Source organism: Schistocerca serialis, chromosome 10 (assembly GCF_023864345.2).
Source record: "Schistocerca serialis cubense isolate TAMUIC-IGC-003099 chromosome 10, iqSchSeri2.2, whole genome shotgun sequence".
NCBI classification, from domain to species: Eukaryota; Metazoa; Arthropoda; class Insecta; order Orthoptera; family Acrididae; genus Schistocerca; species Schistocerca serialis.
The window spans coordinates 87,168,985-87,185,908 of NC_064647.1; the positions used below are offsets into that span (position 1 = coordinate 87,168,985).

Consider the following 16,924-nt stretch of genomic DNA (forward strand, 5'->3'; position numbering starts at 1 on the left):
TGTAGACTTAGAGAAAGCTTTTGACAGTGTTGACTGGACACTCTTTGAAATACCTAGGTGGCAGGAGCAGAGGAGCCAAAGGTGAGGTAACTAATAAGATGGAACTGAATACATCTGAAGAGAAACGAATTTTGTGGCAAAACTTGACTAGAAGAAGAGATCGGTTGGTAGGACACATTCAGAAGCATCAAGGGATCACCAGTTTAGTACTGGAGGGAAGCGTGGAGGGTAAAAACCGCAGAGGGAGACCAAGAAGTGAACAGACTGAGCTGAGTCAGGAGGATGTAGGTTGCAGTAGTTACATGGGAATGGAGAGGTCTGCACAGGATAGGGTAGCATGGTGAGCTCCAGTCTCCAGTAAATCAGACTCTGGAATGAAGATCACAGCAACAACGCATGAGTGTCAGAAGGCGGTAGATACAACAGCTCAGGCAACGCCATGTACCGCCACTTCCAGATGGTGTGCTATACTGTTCGGTATCATTATTTAATGAACTGAAACCTGGTTGGTAGGTACTCAGAGAACGCACAAGATAAGGTTACGATTGTGGATGGGGCCGTAAACAGTTGCTGAGAGTTGCACAATAAAACACACAACTTCATTTTTCTTAGAACCAATTATTTACACATTGCCTTAAAAGATCACAATTAGACAATATATCTGAAGGCCTAGCTAAAGAAAACTTGAGATGCTTTCTGGGCTGAAGGCCCAAAACCACACCAAAACAAGAACAGCTGAAGGCCTGGCTTAGAAATCAAAAGCAATTAAAATTTAAAAAAAAACATGCAATTGAAAACAGTTAGCGACTGAAGGCCTACACTACACTACTGAAGGACATCTATAATTAAAACACACTAATAAACAATTTTTTCGAACCAAGAAGTTTCTTTTCAAATTTACAACAGAACGGCCAAAGGCCTAATCAAAGAAATATTAATTTATTACCTGGCTAAAGGTAAAAAATAACATATCAAACAACTAATGGCTTAGAGCCTGGATTACAAACAATTTCAGATAGAACATATTTGAAGGAAAAAATATTTTTAAAATAAAATTAATCTTCAAAATTTTAATTTAACACGGTTGAAGGCCTTTATGTCAAATTTTAAAATAACTGAATTAATAGATGGTCAAAGGCCTCTCACAAAACTTCAAACTAAAAAGAAAATCACAATCTAAAACAAACAGAACAAGTGGTGCTCAGAAGTGTTTCAAGGGTCGGCCTGAGAAGGTAGCTCAAACATAAGGTGAGGTGAGACAGGCAGCCAACAGCTGAAGTTAAATAATCGGATGGCAAATCACATTAGGAATGGCCCAAGGACCTCCCAACAATTTAACCAGTTCTCTTCCGTCCGACCAACGGCACAACGATGGAAAATATCGGCCGAGGACGAAGATACGAACAGCACTACATCTTTAGAAATTGGCGTCTAAAAACAGCCACGGGAACAATAAGCACTCTAAGCATAATATGAACCAAACAACTTAAAAGGCTGTCGAACTACACGCCGTGCCAGACAGCATCAACACGACGAGGAAAGGCACACTGTCGAAAAACTAAGCTAATGACTGGTGCTGGTAACTGGGGCGTTAACGGCCACAGGACAGGAAATACCGCTGGTGCACTCCACTGGCAAGTAACAGTTAATTTCACAGTTAATCACAAAATAGGAAGATGGCTCCAAGATTTCTCCAGCTCCAGAACATCACACGTTGCTGCTAGCCGAGATGGCCCACAAATGAACGAAGAGATGTCACAGTAGTTGAGGTTTCATAACAGGTTAACTGATCACCCAACTCCAGCGTCCAGGTTTGGTGGACAATGAACATTGTCGCTCTCGGAGCTGGCTCCTCACGATCCGACAGCGCGTGCACGCTGCCAGCGGCCCCGGCCTGGCCTCGAGCTGTGGAGACTTCCTGGCTGCTCCGTCCCAACCGACTGACCACCACACACACTACTTGGAAATGCTAGTGGTCACACCAAAGATAGGACGGCAGTATTAGTATCGACACGCAATGCTGCTGCCACTCGTGGAGGCAAGCTAGCAACCTCGTTACACCAGTAAGTAAAGAAGTAACTAGACGGCACTCGATGTGACAAAATGCCAAAGAACAAACGGCATGAACTCGAGTCACACACCGCTCATGAACAAAATACGATTGTAGAGAATAACAGGCGCTCTTTCTCACTATCTAAAAAATTACTAGCAAACAGAACACAGTATGTTATTCTCAACAGAGAGAAATCTAGAGACGTGAAAGAAACTTCTGGCTCGCCACAAGAGCGCATTATAAAACCGGTACTGTTTGCAGCACATATAAACGATTTTGTGGATAGTGTTGGAACCTCATGACGTTGTGGATGCTGCTGCTTTATATAGAGACGTCACTATACTAGAAAACTATAGCGAACAGCAAGAAGATGTGCAAATGGTTGACATTTGGTGCAAGGATTGACAGCAGACAGTCAACCCTAGGCATATATATAAAAGCAGAAAAAAATACGATATTTCATTAAATAGTTGGGAGGATGCATATGGAGCAATTTAGAGTGCAACGAATACATAAGACTTGTTAGGGGAGAGTCAGATGCCAAACTCAGATTCACTGAAAGAACCCTTGGAACTGTAACCTACACATGAACATAATAGGTTAGGCTGATACTCAGCTGGGCTAATATACCCAGGAAGGTCCTCCAACAACAAGACGTTACACTGAACTCTCTAAAACATGGTCCACATATAGGACCACAGGGACATTCTTTCATAGCCCGCCTTCTGAGAGCAGTCTTGGGAAACAGTAGCTTAAGTGCGTGATAGGTGGGTGTCGCTACATAGCACTACCGTCATTACTATCACCAACATCACCACCAGCATCAATGACACCACCATCACCACTATCACCACCACCAACAACAGCAACACAACACACAGAAATACAAAATCGTGCATGCTCTAAAGGCAATCTTTATGACTGTAACCTTGGTACGCAGTAGATTGTGGGTGACTGCTCATGTAGGTGCTGTTACCCAATACAACCATGAGCACCACCCTCACCATTACCACTAACAACAAGAACAACCTAAACTGTAGTGGAAAAGATGCAGTCTTCACATGGAACCTTGGTGATTTCCTATTATACACACTATTACGGCAATCTCGGCACACGGAAGTTCGTAATAGAATCCTCACTTAGAAGTTGTTATCCATTACAACTAACATGCCCTACAACAAACACCTAAATTGTAGTTCAAAATTTGTGGTCATCATACGGATTGTTGTCAGTAGCCTTGAAGTTTGCCTGGTGCCTGCTCTTGTTGGACACAGTAGATATTAACAGACATTTTAGTTTGCTGGTGCTTTACTGTCCAGCATCAACACCACAACAAAAATCGAAACAGGTCCTGCTATACAAGTAATATTTGTATTAGTCTACAGTCACACTTTTAATTTCGGCTACTGGCTACTGGTTTCCTTACACAGTACCTCCCCTGGGCATTCTCTGGGGTGCAGTCATCAGCATCACTTTCCAAGTGTCTATGCTGAGGTGAACGAAAGTCGCTGGATATCTCCGAAAATCGTGCTGGTTCTTCTTTCACCCATTGTAGTGCAGCTACTCGACTTGTCACATGAACTCAAAAGGCTGCTGGAAGTCCCCTGCAGAAATAATGAGGCATGCTGCCTCTATAGCCATTCATAGTTGCGAAGACGTAGTCAGTGCAGGATTTTCAGCATGAACTTTCGATTATGTTCCGGTAATGTTCGACGGGATTCCTGTCGGGTGATCTGGGTAACAAAATCATTCAGTGGAAGTGTTCAGGATGTTCGTCAAACCAATTATCAAAAATTGTGATCTGGTGAAACGGCGCATTGTCACGCATAAAAATTCCATCATTGTTTGGCGACAAGTAGCCATTCATAGCCATTTCCAGTCAATTATCGCTTCCGTTGGAGCAGTGGAGCCAGTTCATTACATGTTAACACAGCCGACACCATTCAGGAGCCACCACCATCTTGCACAGTGTCATGTTGACAACCTGGGTCCATTACTTCGTGGGATCTATGCCACACTCTTACCAATTGAAATCGGGAATCATCACACGAGGCCACTGTTTTGCTGTAGTCTTGGGTCCAACTTATAACAATACTAGCTCAGGAGAGGCACTCCGGGCAATGACATGCTGCCAGTAAAGGCACTTGCGTCGGTCGTCTGCTCTCACAGCCCGTTAACGCCAAGTTTCGCCCGACTTTCCTAGAGGATGCATTCATCGTACGTCCAATATTGATTTTTGCGGTTATTTCACACATCATTGCTTGTCTGTTAGCACTGACGACTCTACGCAAACGTCGCCGCTTTCGGTTGTTAAGTGAAGCCTGTTGGGCACTGTTTTGTCTGTGGTGAGAGCTAATGCCTGAAATTTGGTATTCTCAGCACTCTCCTGACACTGTGGATCTCATGATATTGAATTCCCTAACGACTTCCGAAATGGAATGTCCATTGCGTCTAACTCCAGTCAAAGTCTGTTAATTTCCGTCGGGTGTACGTGATACTACGATTGTGTGTATGTGTACATGTAGATAAATTATCAGTTTTGTCACCCCATTGTATAGCAGTATTTGATGCATCTGACTGGGCTGACTGCATGCCAGGGAGTGGCCTGAGCATGATACATTTTATGGAAACTTGTAGCCAGTCGGCAAAATTAAAAATTGCTGTTCTAGACTGAAACATATATCATTTCTAAAGTGTACTGGCCGGTTTTCCAACCGCTAGTACGTATAGAATATGGGGTTCTACTACGTTGGTCGACATATGGAAAAGTGGCATATGTTGCGACCACACGGGCAGCCAGTGGACAGTGGCTCACCTTTATGATGCTTTCCAGCACCCTGAGTCTGCCTAGGTCTGCAAGGCTGGGGGCCCGCAGGTAGTCGTCACCCTCGCCAAAGACGTCCTTCAGCTCCTGGTGGGCTGCATCCTGCCACTCAGGGTGGAGGGCCAGCAGTGGCAGAACATAGCTGACAGTCACAGCCGTCGTCTCCGTGCCGGCTATCAGCAGATTCATGACCTGTGAGGCATTTGAATTAGATTAGCTTGTTGGAGTGTTCATTCTGTAGTCCAACAGGAAGAAATGTTCATGAGGGTGGGAAATCCAGAACACATTATTAGCCGAAAGCTACCGCACACTGGAATATTGTCAGATGATCGAACAGTCCACGGGTACACTGCCAGTTCATAATGTTCTACTGGTACAGCGTATCGGCGCTCAGACACATCGCCGTCGTCAGGTGCGCTGGCGTCTTGAGCTCTTCGAGAGCCAACCAGTATCCCCTGCCGCCGCCGCAGCTCCGTCTGCAGTCGTGGAGGCCCTAACGTCGGTGTCAGTGGCAGCGTAGATGTAAGTTCTCTGTCCGCCCCGGTCGCCAGATCGTTTTGTTTGCCGAGTCTTCTTAATTAAACTCATTGCTTCCTAAGATTATACCCCCAATCGTGGTTGATGAGGTCGCCCCTGGTGCGAATTTCTATGGCCTCAGTCCCAGTACTTGGAAGTCTGTGCCAACATCCTGCTATGTTCATACTCCTCGCATGAATCTCGAACGAACAGTGCTCTGCGGCCGCTGACTAGTTGGGATACATTAAGCGAATGTGTCTGTGGTGTTCTCGGCAAATATCTCTGACATTGTACACCCGTGTACTGTTAGACCAAACAATATCCCGGGACAAACGGAACAGTCGCAATAAATCAGATGTTCAAAATTTATTTACAAGCTATGAGTCTGGAACTGCTAATGTACAAGTGTTGTTCGATAAATAACCTTCGAAATATTTTTACAGCTTTTAACATATCGGGTTCGTCTGTAAGCTCATAGCATTTCTCCGAAGATTTAATAAACACAACAGATACACATAACCGAGACTTTAATCATCAATAATACATTCTCCTTCTGCCATCCCTCCACTGAACTCAAACAGAAGAATATGTCCCAAGTGTTCCGTTTTTTCCACTTGGCACTCCATTTTTTACCATACACAGCCCCATTCAGTACCTCCAAATGACAAAATGACAATATGTAAACCCTGACAGCAACAGTCAACTACAAATAGAAAATTGCATTCGATAAATAAATCCATAGCAACCGGAATACCTACGTATAATATAGAAGAAGATACTTTACGCAGTTCAAATTTTATGTTCCGTTTCTGCACGTGTGCGACGTGGTGAATCAGGCAGATCCCATCATTCGCGCAGACTGGCGCATCACAACTCGACAATAGGCTGTACGGCTGTCAGTGAGAATTACCTAAGTATGTGCGTTGAGAATGAGACTCTTGGACAATAAAAGTTCTCCTCCATAAATGCTCACAAGAAACCACAAGATAAAAAATGCCTCTTCATCTGAATTATTGGAGCAGTCTGAGGGCAATGGAAGAGGCCTTCCTGTCATGGATCATTACAGATTATGGAACTTCGGTGCATCACATCTAGCCAGAAACGAATATGCAGTCACTATAGTGGCATCTAGTGCATACACGAAAGAAGACAAAATCAACCCAGCTCCTTCTGCTGACAAAAATCATGACACTCTTCTTGGATAGTGTTGATGTCATTCACGTGGATGTGCTGGCAAAGCATCAACTATCAAACCTAAAAAACACAAAGTTCGATAACTGTCTTTCAGGCGAAAATATTAATTGAAGAGAATAAATATTTTCCTCAAAGTTTTAAAGTGTATATTACGTGAAAAATCCCTCCCCCTCCCCCCCAGTCCTCCGTGTGTTACTATGCTTAATTCAGAAGTCTGTGAGAAGACACTAAAAAACTCAAGATCGGTTTTTAGGTCTGACAGGAATCCAAAGTAAACCTTATTCCAATACTATAGTGCATGCCCATATCCGAGTGTAATAACCTGTGAACATTTGCCCAAATACTTTTTGTCTTTTACACCATCTAGCTCAGAGTTATTGCCGTGGGACTTCCCTCTCTCTCAGCCACTTAGGAATTCTCTACAAGTGATACACTTTGTAGATGGTATGAGCGTAATTCACGCAGTGGAATCATGAGTTTGAGCACAAGGCAATACCCTCTCTTAACAAATATTCCCTATCAAATACTCCTCTATTAAGTGTATTCCAATATCGACACTAGCACTGGTCCTCAGTAAGTTGATGCATCTCAGCTTCATTGTTAGATCTGATTGGGGCATTAGGCAGACTGTGTCAGGGGTTTGCTAGACGAATTTCTACACCCACTCCCGGACCACCCGCACTGTTTCTAGCAGCCCTGACATTGCTTGGTCGGTAATCATTCCGGCGATGGTCATGACTACCGTTCCCTGGTATGCCATAGTTACGCGTAAATCGCTGATCATTTCCATATCTCTCTACCTCTCCGGGGTGTCTCCGATTCCCTCTTGGCGATCGGTGTCCATTAGCATCATTCGCTCTACCCGAGTTCCGCGAATTGTAGCGACACACCCAACTATCGCTCACTCTGTGACTCCCGGGTGACCAGTTGCGCCGCGAGTGCATTCTGCCTCTATGGTTGCGGCTCCGCTCTCGCGGCCACTGCTCGTAGGCGCCCCGGCCATAATACGAGGTGCATTCAAGTTCTAAGGCCTCCGATTTTTTTTCTCCGCACTGGAAAGAGATAGAAATATGCGCTTTGTTTTAAAATGAGGCCGCGTTCATTGTCAATACGTCCCAGAGATGGCAGCACCGTACGGCAGATGGAATTTTACCGCCAGCGGCGAGAATGAGAACTGTTTTAAATACTTAAAATGGCGACGTTTTCCTTACTTGAACAGCGTGCAATCATTCGTTTTCTGAATTTGCGTGGTGTGAAACCAACTGAAATTCATCGACAGTTGAAGGAGACATGTAGTGATGGAGCTACGGATGTGTCGAAAGTGCGTTCGTGGGTGCGACAGTTTAATGAAGGCAGAACATCGTGTGACAACAAACCGAAACAACCTCAGGCTCGCACAAGCCGGTCTGACGACATGATCGAGAAAGTCGAGAGAATTGTTTTGGGACTCCCCGAATGACTATTGAACAGATCGCCTCCAGAGTTGGCATTTCTGTGGGTTCTGTGCCCACAATCCTGCATGACGACCTGAAAATGCGAAAAGTGTCATCCAGGTGGGTGCCATGAATGCTGACGGACGACCACATGGCTGCCCGTGTGGCATGTTGCCAAGCAATGTTGACGCACAACGACAGCTTGACTTTCTTTTCGTCGGTTGTGACAATGGATGAGACGTGGATGCCATTTTTCAATGCGCCAGTCAGCTCAATGGAAGCAAAGATTCACCGCCACCAAAAAAATTTCGGGTAACTGCCAGTGCTGAAAAAATGATGGTGTCCATGTTCTGGGACAGCGAGGGCGTAATCCTTACCCATTGCGTTCCAAAGGGCACTACGGTAACAGGTGCATCCTACGAAAATGTTTTGAAGAACAAATTTCTTCCTACACTGCAACAAAAACGTCCGGGAAGGGCTGCGCGTGTGCCGTTTCACCAAGACAACGCACCCGCACATCGAGCTAACGTTACGCAACAGTTTCTTCGTGATAACAACTTTGAAGTGATTCCTCATGCTCCCTACTCACCTGACCTGGCTCCTAGTGACTTTTGGCTTTTTCCAACAATGAAAGACACTCTCTGTGGCCGCACATTCACCAGCTGTGCTCCTATTGCCTCAGCGACTTTCCAGTGGTCAAACAGGCTCCTAAAGAAGCCTTCGCTGCTGCCATGGAATCATGGCGTCAGCGTTGTGAAAAATGTGTACGTCTGCAGGGCGAACACGTCGAGAAGTAACGCCAGTTTCATCGGTTTCGGGTGAATAGTTAATTAGAAAAAAAATCGGAGGCCTTAGAACTTGAATGCACCTCGTAATAGGCGTTGCTGTTCGCATCACACACAAACTCTAGGAGAAGGCTATGGTAACCCTCTATGTCTTCCTTACATCGTCCTTCAACGATAACACGCTGCAACTACATGCAGTTGTGTGCAATTGACCTCATACATGCCGCTGGCTCACCTTCGAGGCAACCGCACATTTGTTCAATTCTGTGTGCACTTGGCCATGTCAGAGGAAGAAAGAATTCGAGTTGTTGCAACCAGGCCAGCGGGTGAATTTCCGTGGCCGAATTACAGAACACTTCAGACTTCCTCACAATCAAAAAGTGTTTGAAATCAAATTCATGATTTCCACTCCTTGGCGAACGTTCCTACGTTCCTGAGGAGATCCGTGTCGTTCCCACATGGTATGAGAACCATGATCGTAACGATAATGAAACTCGCCGTCGTTACCGGAATCACTGTCGGAGTAATTACCCTTGTGCTCATAATGTTTTAGCTTCATGGGCCGTTACACGTTTCATGTGTAATTCTAAATGGTCCATGTGCCCACACAGCGCTTTGGTAACCCCATCTTTTTGCGTATTTATCTCACACTGTCCGTGTTGAAATTTCATTAGTGACCGGATTTCATCTGTGTCTGCTAATGACGATATAATCGTCTCCTAATTACAGTCAGAGTTGCCTGCTATTGTGACCGAGATTTTGGATGTCTCTTCCAGCATATTTCGGGGGGCCATGTTTGCTGTAATTGCATTCCCTCTAGACCTCGCTCGCAGACCATTAGCCACTGAACATGAGTTTCTACCTGGGACCTGATGTTGTCATGGCATTTAAAAGCAGCATTTCCTGTTCCGGACACAAGAGCCGCGTGGTCACTCTGGTATTGTTCCTCTAACGTGTGGAGATTCCCAGCTACCTTTTTTTGTGCTCCACCACACGCTTGGTAATGACCAGCTGCCCCTCCTCTAAAGCGCTAATGCATTGGTCCATGATCTCCAGGCTATCTCTGACACCCTGTACTGTATCATTACTTAATTTTGTAATAACTTCCTCGATATGCCTCTTATTCCCTTCTGCTTGACTTTTATTACCCTCTACTAACTGTTGTAGGATAGCCTGTAACGAATTTACAATTACCAACTGGTTCGAATTTACTAAAATGGGCTCAGAACGGACAACGCTCGGACCTGCGTGTCCTTGTTTTCCTCCAGGGCAGCCTCCACGTTTTAAATTCGTCCCTGTTCAGCGTTATTCATTATTGTCTGACCAGTTCTCCCGACTGCGGCTCCCTGAATGGGTACATATCTCCATCGTAGACTTAGTTACTCTGTGTTCAAAACAAAACAAAATTTAGAAATCGTTTACCTAATTTTGATATAGAAAAACTTGTTAAGGAATTAAAAATTAATTACTTTAGAGGTGTTTTATGATTTATGAATTACCTAAGCAATCAAACAATAATGAATGTGGAATTGTAAATTTAGATACATCTAATCATCCTTTTACTCACTGAATTTATTTCAAAAATTAAGATACAATATTTGTTTTTGATTTATTTTGCAGGATATATACCAAAACAACTAGTTAAGTATTTGGTACAAATGAAATGTACTACATTGTCGAGAGAATACAAAAATTCAATGAATTTATTTATGGCCATCTGTGTTTGTTTCTTTTAAAACCATTATTAGATAATTATAAATTTAATTATATTTTGAATCAAATAAATGGATATGTTTGGAGATAAGCTGAAGTGTAAATGACAGACAATTAACAGTCAGACAAATTTAGAAAACATAAAAATTGAATTAGAAGCAAAAATTGATCCAAAAATTGAGAGTTTAATTAAACAATTCCATAAAGAATTACATGCCATACTGAAAGCAATTGAAGTATATATTTATTCTAAAGGTACATGAATAGTAGATTTGAAGGACCCAGAAAATGGTTATGACGTAGCTAGAGAGTATTCTAACGCAACTCGGTAAATATGACAACCTAAATAAGTTACTGAAAAATTAACTAGCATAAAATGTTCTACCCCTCCATGAACCATAGACCTTGCCGTTGGAGGGGAGGCTTGCGTGGCTCAGCGACACATATAGCCATACCATAGGTGCAACCACACTGGAGGGGTATCTGTTGAGAGGTCAGACAAACGTATGGTTCCTGAAGAGGGCAGCAGGCTTTTCAGTAGTTGCAGGAGCAAAAGTCTGGATGATTGACTGATGTGGCCTTGTAACATTAACCAAAATGGCCTTGCTGTGCTGGTACTGCGAACGGCTGAAAGCAAGGCGAAACTAAGGCCATAATTTTTCCCGGGGGCATGCAGCTTTACTATATGGATAAATGATGATGGCATTCTCTTGGGTAAAATATTCTGGAGGTAAAATAGTCCCCCATTTGGATCTATGGGTGGGGACTACTCAGGAGGCCGTCGTTATCAGGAGAAAGAAAACTGGCGTTCTAGGGATCGGAGTGTGGAATGTCAGATCCCTTAATCGGGCAGGCAGATTAGAAAATTTAAAAAGGGAAATGGATAGGTTAAAATTAGATATAGTGGGAATTAGCGAAGTTCGGTGGCAGGAGGAACAAGACTTTTGGTCAGGTGAATACAGGGTTATAAATACAAAATCAAATAGGGGTAATGCAGGAGTAGGTTTAATAATGAATAAAGAAAAATATGAGTTCGGGTAAGCTACTACAAACAACATAGTGAACACATTATTGTGGCCAAGATAGACATGAAGCCCATGGCTGTGGCAGTAGTACAAGTCTATATGCCAATTAGCTCTGCAGATGACGAAGAAATTGAAGAAATGTATGATGAGATAAAAGAAATTACTCAGATGCTGAAGGGAAACGAAAATTTAATAGTCATGGGTGACTGGAATTCGATAGTAGGAAAAGGAAGAGAAGGAAACGTAGTAGGTGAATATGGATTGGGGCTACGAAATGAAAGAGGAAGCCGCCTGGTAGAATTTCGCACAGAGCACAACTTAATCATAGCTAACACTTGGTTCAAGTATCATAAAAGGAGGTTCTATACATGGAAGAAGCCTGGAGATACTGACAGGTTTCAGACAGATTATATAATGGTAAGACAGAGATTTAGGAACCAGGTTTTAAATTGTAAGTCATTTCCAGGGGCAGACGCGGACTCTGACCACAATCTATTGGTTATGAACTGTACATTAAAACTGAAGAAACTGAAAAAGGTGGGAATTTAAGGAGATGGGACCTGGCTAAACTGAAAGAACCAGAGGCTGTAGAGAGTTTCAGGAAGAGCATTAAGGAAGAATTGACAAGAATAGGGGAAAGAAATACAGTAGAAGAAGAATGGATGGCTTTGAGGGATGAAGTGGTGAAGGCAGCAGACGATCAAGTAGGTAAAAAGACGAGGGCTAGTATAAATCCTTGGGTGACAGAAGAAATACTGAATTTAATTGATGAAAGGAGAAAATATAAAAATGCAGTAAATGAAGCAGGTAAGAAGGAATACAAACGTCTCAAAAATGAGATCGACAATAAGTGCAAAATGGCTAAGCAGGGATTGCTAGAGAACAAATGTAAGGACGTAGAGGCTTACCTCACTAGGGGTAAGATAGATACTGCCTACAGGAAAATTAAAGAGACCTTTTGAGGAAAGAGAACCACTTGTACGAATATCAAGGGCTCAGATGGAAACCCAGTTCTAAGCAAAGAAGGGAAAGCAGAAAGGTAGGAGGAGTATATAGAGTGACTATACAAGGGCGATGTTCTTGAGGACAATATTATGGAAATGGAAGAGGATGTAGATGAAGATGAAATGGGAGATATGATACTGCATGAAGAATTTGATAGAGCACTAGAAGACCTAAGTCGAAACAAGGCCCCGGGAGTAGACAGCATTCCATTAGAACTACTGACAGCCTTGTGAGGGCCAGTCCTGACAAAACTCTACCATCTGGTGAGCAAAATGTATGAGACAGACGAAATACCCTCAGACTTCAAGAAGAATATAATAATTCCAATCCCAAAGAAAGCAGGCGTTGACATATGTGAAAATTGCCGAACTATCAGTTTGTTAACATCGAGTATAGATTTAAATGTCAGGAAGACGTTTCTGAAAGTATTTGTATGGAGTGTAGCAATGTATGGAAGTGAAACATGGACGATGAATAGTTTGGACAAGAAGTGAATAGAAGCCTTTGAAATGTGGTGCTACAGAAGAATGCTGAAGATTAGATGGGTAGATCACGTAACTAATGAGGAAGTATTGAATAGCATTTGGGGTGAAGAGGAGTTTGTTGCACAACTTGACAAGAAGAAGGAATCGGTTGGTAGAACATGTTCTGAGGCATCAAGGTATCACCAATTTAATACTGGAGGGCAGCGTGGAGGGTGAAAATCGTAGAGGGACACCAAGAGATGAATACACTAAACAGATTCAGAAGGATGTAGGCTGCAGTACGTATTGGGAGATGTAGAAGCTTGCACAGGATAGAGTAGCATGCAGAGCTGCATCAAACCAGTCTCACGACTGAAGATCGCAACAACAACAAGCAGTAGGTCAAGAATAATTAAAGTTGGTCACGAATTATTTTAAAATAAATTTTCACAAAGGTTATCTGGTTGTAATAGTGGAAGACCTGAACAAGATAAAGCATTTTGTATTACAAAGTATGAAAGTACAGCTTACAAATTAGTGAAACATACGCTTAATGTTTATTTTGGTGTACACAGAGTAGATGAAAAAGTAAACAAGCTTAGATGCATGAGGTCTTAAGATTATTGTACGATAATTCTCGCACTTGTCAGCTCTTGCCGTCTTCGGAATTGTGTGGATGATGCTTTTCCGAAAGTCAGATGGTATGTCGCCAGACTCATATATTCTACACACCAACATGAATAGTCATTTTGTTGCCACTTGCCCCAATGATTTTAGAAATTCTGATGGAATGTTATCTATCCCTTCTGCCTTATTTGACCGTAAGTCCTCCAAAACTCTTATAAATTTCGATTCTAATACTGGATCCCCTACCTCTTCTAAATCGACTCCTGTTTCTTCTTCTATCACATCAGACAAATCTTCACCCTCATAGAGGCTTTCAATGTATTCTTTCCACCCATCTGCGTTCTCCTCTGCATTTAACAGTGGAATTCCTGTTGCACTCTTAATGTTACCACCGTTGCTTTTAATGTCACCAAAGGTTGTTTTGACTTTCCTGTATGCTGAGTCTGTCCTTCCGACAATCATATCTTTTTCGATGTCTTCACATTTTTCCTCCAGCCATTTCGTCTTAGCTTCCCTGCACATCCTATTTATTTCATTCCTCAGCGACTTGTATTTCTGTATTCCTGATTTTCCCGGAACATGTTTGTACTTCTCTTTTCATCAATCAACTGAAGTATTTCTTCCGTTACCCATGGTTTCTTCGCAGCTACCTTCTTTGTACCTATGTTTTCCTTCCCAACTTCTGTGATGGCCCTTTTAAAAGATGTCCATTCCTCTTCAACTGTACTGCCTACTGCGCTATTCCTTATTGCTGTATCTATAGCGTTAGAGAACTTCAAACGTATCTCGTCATTCCTTAGCACTTCCATATCCCACGTCTTTGCGTATTGATTCTTCCTGACTAATGTCTTGAACTTCAGCCTACTCTTCATCACTACTATATTGTGATCTGAGTCTATATCTGCTCCTGGGTACGCCTTACAGTCCAGTATCTGATTTCGGAATCTCTGTCTGACCATGATGTAGTCTAATTGAAATCTTCCCGCATCTCCCGGCCTTTTCCAAGTATACCTCCTCCTGTTGTGATTCTTGAACAGGGTATTCGCTATTATTAGCTGAAACTTGTTACAGAACTCAATTAGTCTCTCTCCTCTTTCATTGCTTGTTCCAAGCCCATATTCTCCTGTAACCTTTTCTTCTACTCCTTCTCCTACAACTGCATTGCAGTCGCCCATGACTATTAGATTTTCGTCCCCTTTTACGTACTGCATTACCCTTTCAGTATCCTCATACACTTTCTCTAATAGTTCATCTTCAGCTTGCGACGTCGGCGTGTATGCCTGAACTATCGTTGTCGGTGTTGGTCTGCTGTCGATTCTGATTAGAACAACCCGGTCACTGAAGTGTTCACAGTAACACACCCTCTGCCCTACCTTCCTATTCATAACGAATCCTACACCTGTTATACCATTTTCTGCTGCTGTTGATATTACCCGATACTCATCTGACCAGAAATCCTTGTCTTCCTTCCACTTCACTTCACTGACCCCTACTATATCTAGATTGAGCCTTTGCATTTCCCTTTTCAGATTTTCTAGTTTCCCTACCACGTTCACGCTTCTGACATTTCCACGCCCCGACTCGTAGAACGTTATCCTTTCGATGATTATTCAGTCTTTTTCTCATGGTAACCTCCCCCTTGGCAGCCCCTCCCAGAGATCCAAATGGACTATTCCGGAATCTTTTGCCAATGGAGAGACTATCATGACACTTCTTCAATTACAGGCCACATGTCCTGTGGATACACGTTACGTGTCTTTAATGCAGTGGTTTCCATTGCCTTCTGCATCCTCATGTCGTTGATCATTGCTGATTCTTCCGCCTTTAGGGGCAATTTCTCACCCCTAGGACAAGAGAGTGCCCTGAACCTCTATCCGCTCCGCCCTCTTTGACAAGGCCGTTGGCAGAATGAGGCTGACTTCTTACACCGGAAGTCTTCGGCCGCCAATGCTGATTATTTATCAAAATTTAGGCAGTGGTGGGGATCGAACCCGGGACTGAAGACGTTTTGATTATGAATCAAAGTCGCTACCCCTAGACCACAGGTACATTAAAACTTACACTTACAGTGTGTGAATGTCATTATTCACAGAAAAATAAAAAAGGTTCGTCATCATGATCATTAAACTGGAAAATTTATAAATCAATTATGTAATAACTGCAATTTACAACTGAGACATCCTAGTTTTGTAACAATTTATTTATCTAATTTATCAGAATAAGATTTGCATCTGTTTGTGAAAGAACTTGGTTATGATGAAAAAGACATAGCTTTATACCAAATAATGATGACAGCTTTGGTACGAGTGCAAAAAGGTTGAAAATGAGGTTTATTAATACATTTAAATTTATGAATTTGTCATTTGTCAAACTTTCAAAAACATTGGATAAGGACCAAATGATAAATATTAAAAAGATTTTCTCAGAAGAGTTATTCAATCTAGTGACCATCAAAGGATTATATTCATATGATTACATGGATTCTTGGAGAAAATTTGAAGAGGCACTCTTACCAGCAAATGAGGTATTTTTTAATAAAGTGAAAGACATTGAAATAAGTGATGGAGATTATGAAGATGCAAAAGTAGTTTTGGAAAAATTTAATATTAAAAATATTGTTGAATACCTTGATCTATATCATAAAACTGATGTGTTGTTATTGGCTGATGTATTTGAAAAGTTTTGAAAAACTTGTATTAAAGTTTCCTAAAGTGTTTAGATCCATCCGGTATTATACAGCACCAGGTTTATCTTGGGTTGCAGTGTTGAAAATAACTAAAAACCAACCTGATTTATTAAATGATTATGATGTGATTTCTGGGGGACAATGACTGTTAGCATCAAAAGTTCTCGGTTTACTTGCCATGTCAAATGTGGATAAAATCCCAAGCTTTCGATGACTACTTCTTTCATCTTCATGAGGGGTAAGAAATTTGGCACAGCCAGTAAACTGAGAACTTTTTATGCAAGGATTCCATCAAGAACGACTTCATAGTCATAAGGACTGCGTCCATGACATACCCTAAGTGGGGCTGAAGGACAGTCACTTCAAGGCAAATATCTAAAGCCAAGAAACAGAGGCAGCCAGATAATCTCAAAGATCTTCTGGCTAAAATAAGTCTGTCACAAGACATAGAGTTCTCAGGATATGTCAAATCAACATTAAAGACATAAGTAAATCTAGTGCCCAAATATTACAGAAGATGTTATCAAAATATAACAATCATGTTGTTGTTGTTCAGGAACCTTATGCCAAAAATGAAGAGCAAACGAATCAGAGAGGAA

The 16,924-nt window shown here is 42.3% G+C and overlaps 1 protein-coding gene across 1 annotated transcript in view; it reads right to left on the reverse strand.

The window, feature by feature from the left end:
- Positions 1-16,924, reverse strand: part of LOC126424919 (cytochrome P450 4c3-like) — a 39,215-nt gene that overhangs the window by 12,894 nt on the left and 9,397 nt on the right. Inside the window, exon 2 of the mRNA XM_050087760.1 lies at positions 4,869-5,069. Coding sequence (XP_049943717.1) covers positions 4,869-5,069 — 201 coding nt within the window. The remainder of the gene's footprint in view (positions 1-4,868; positions 5,070-16,924) is intronic.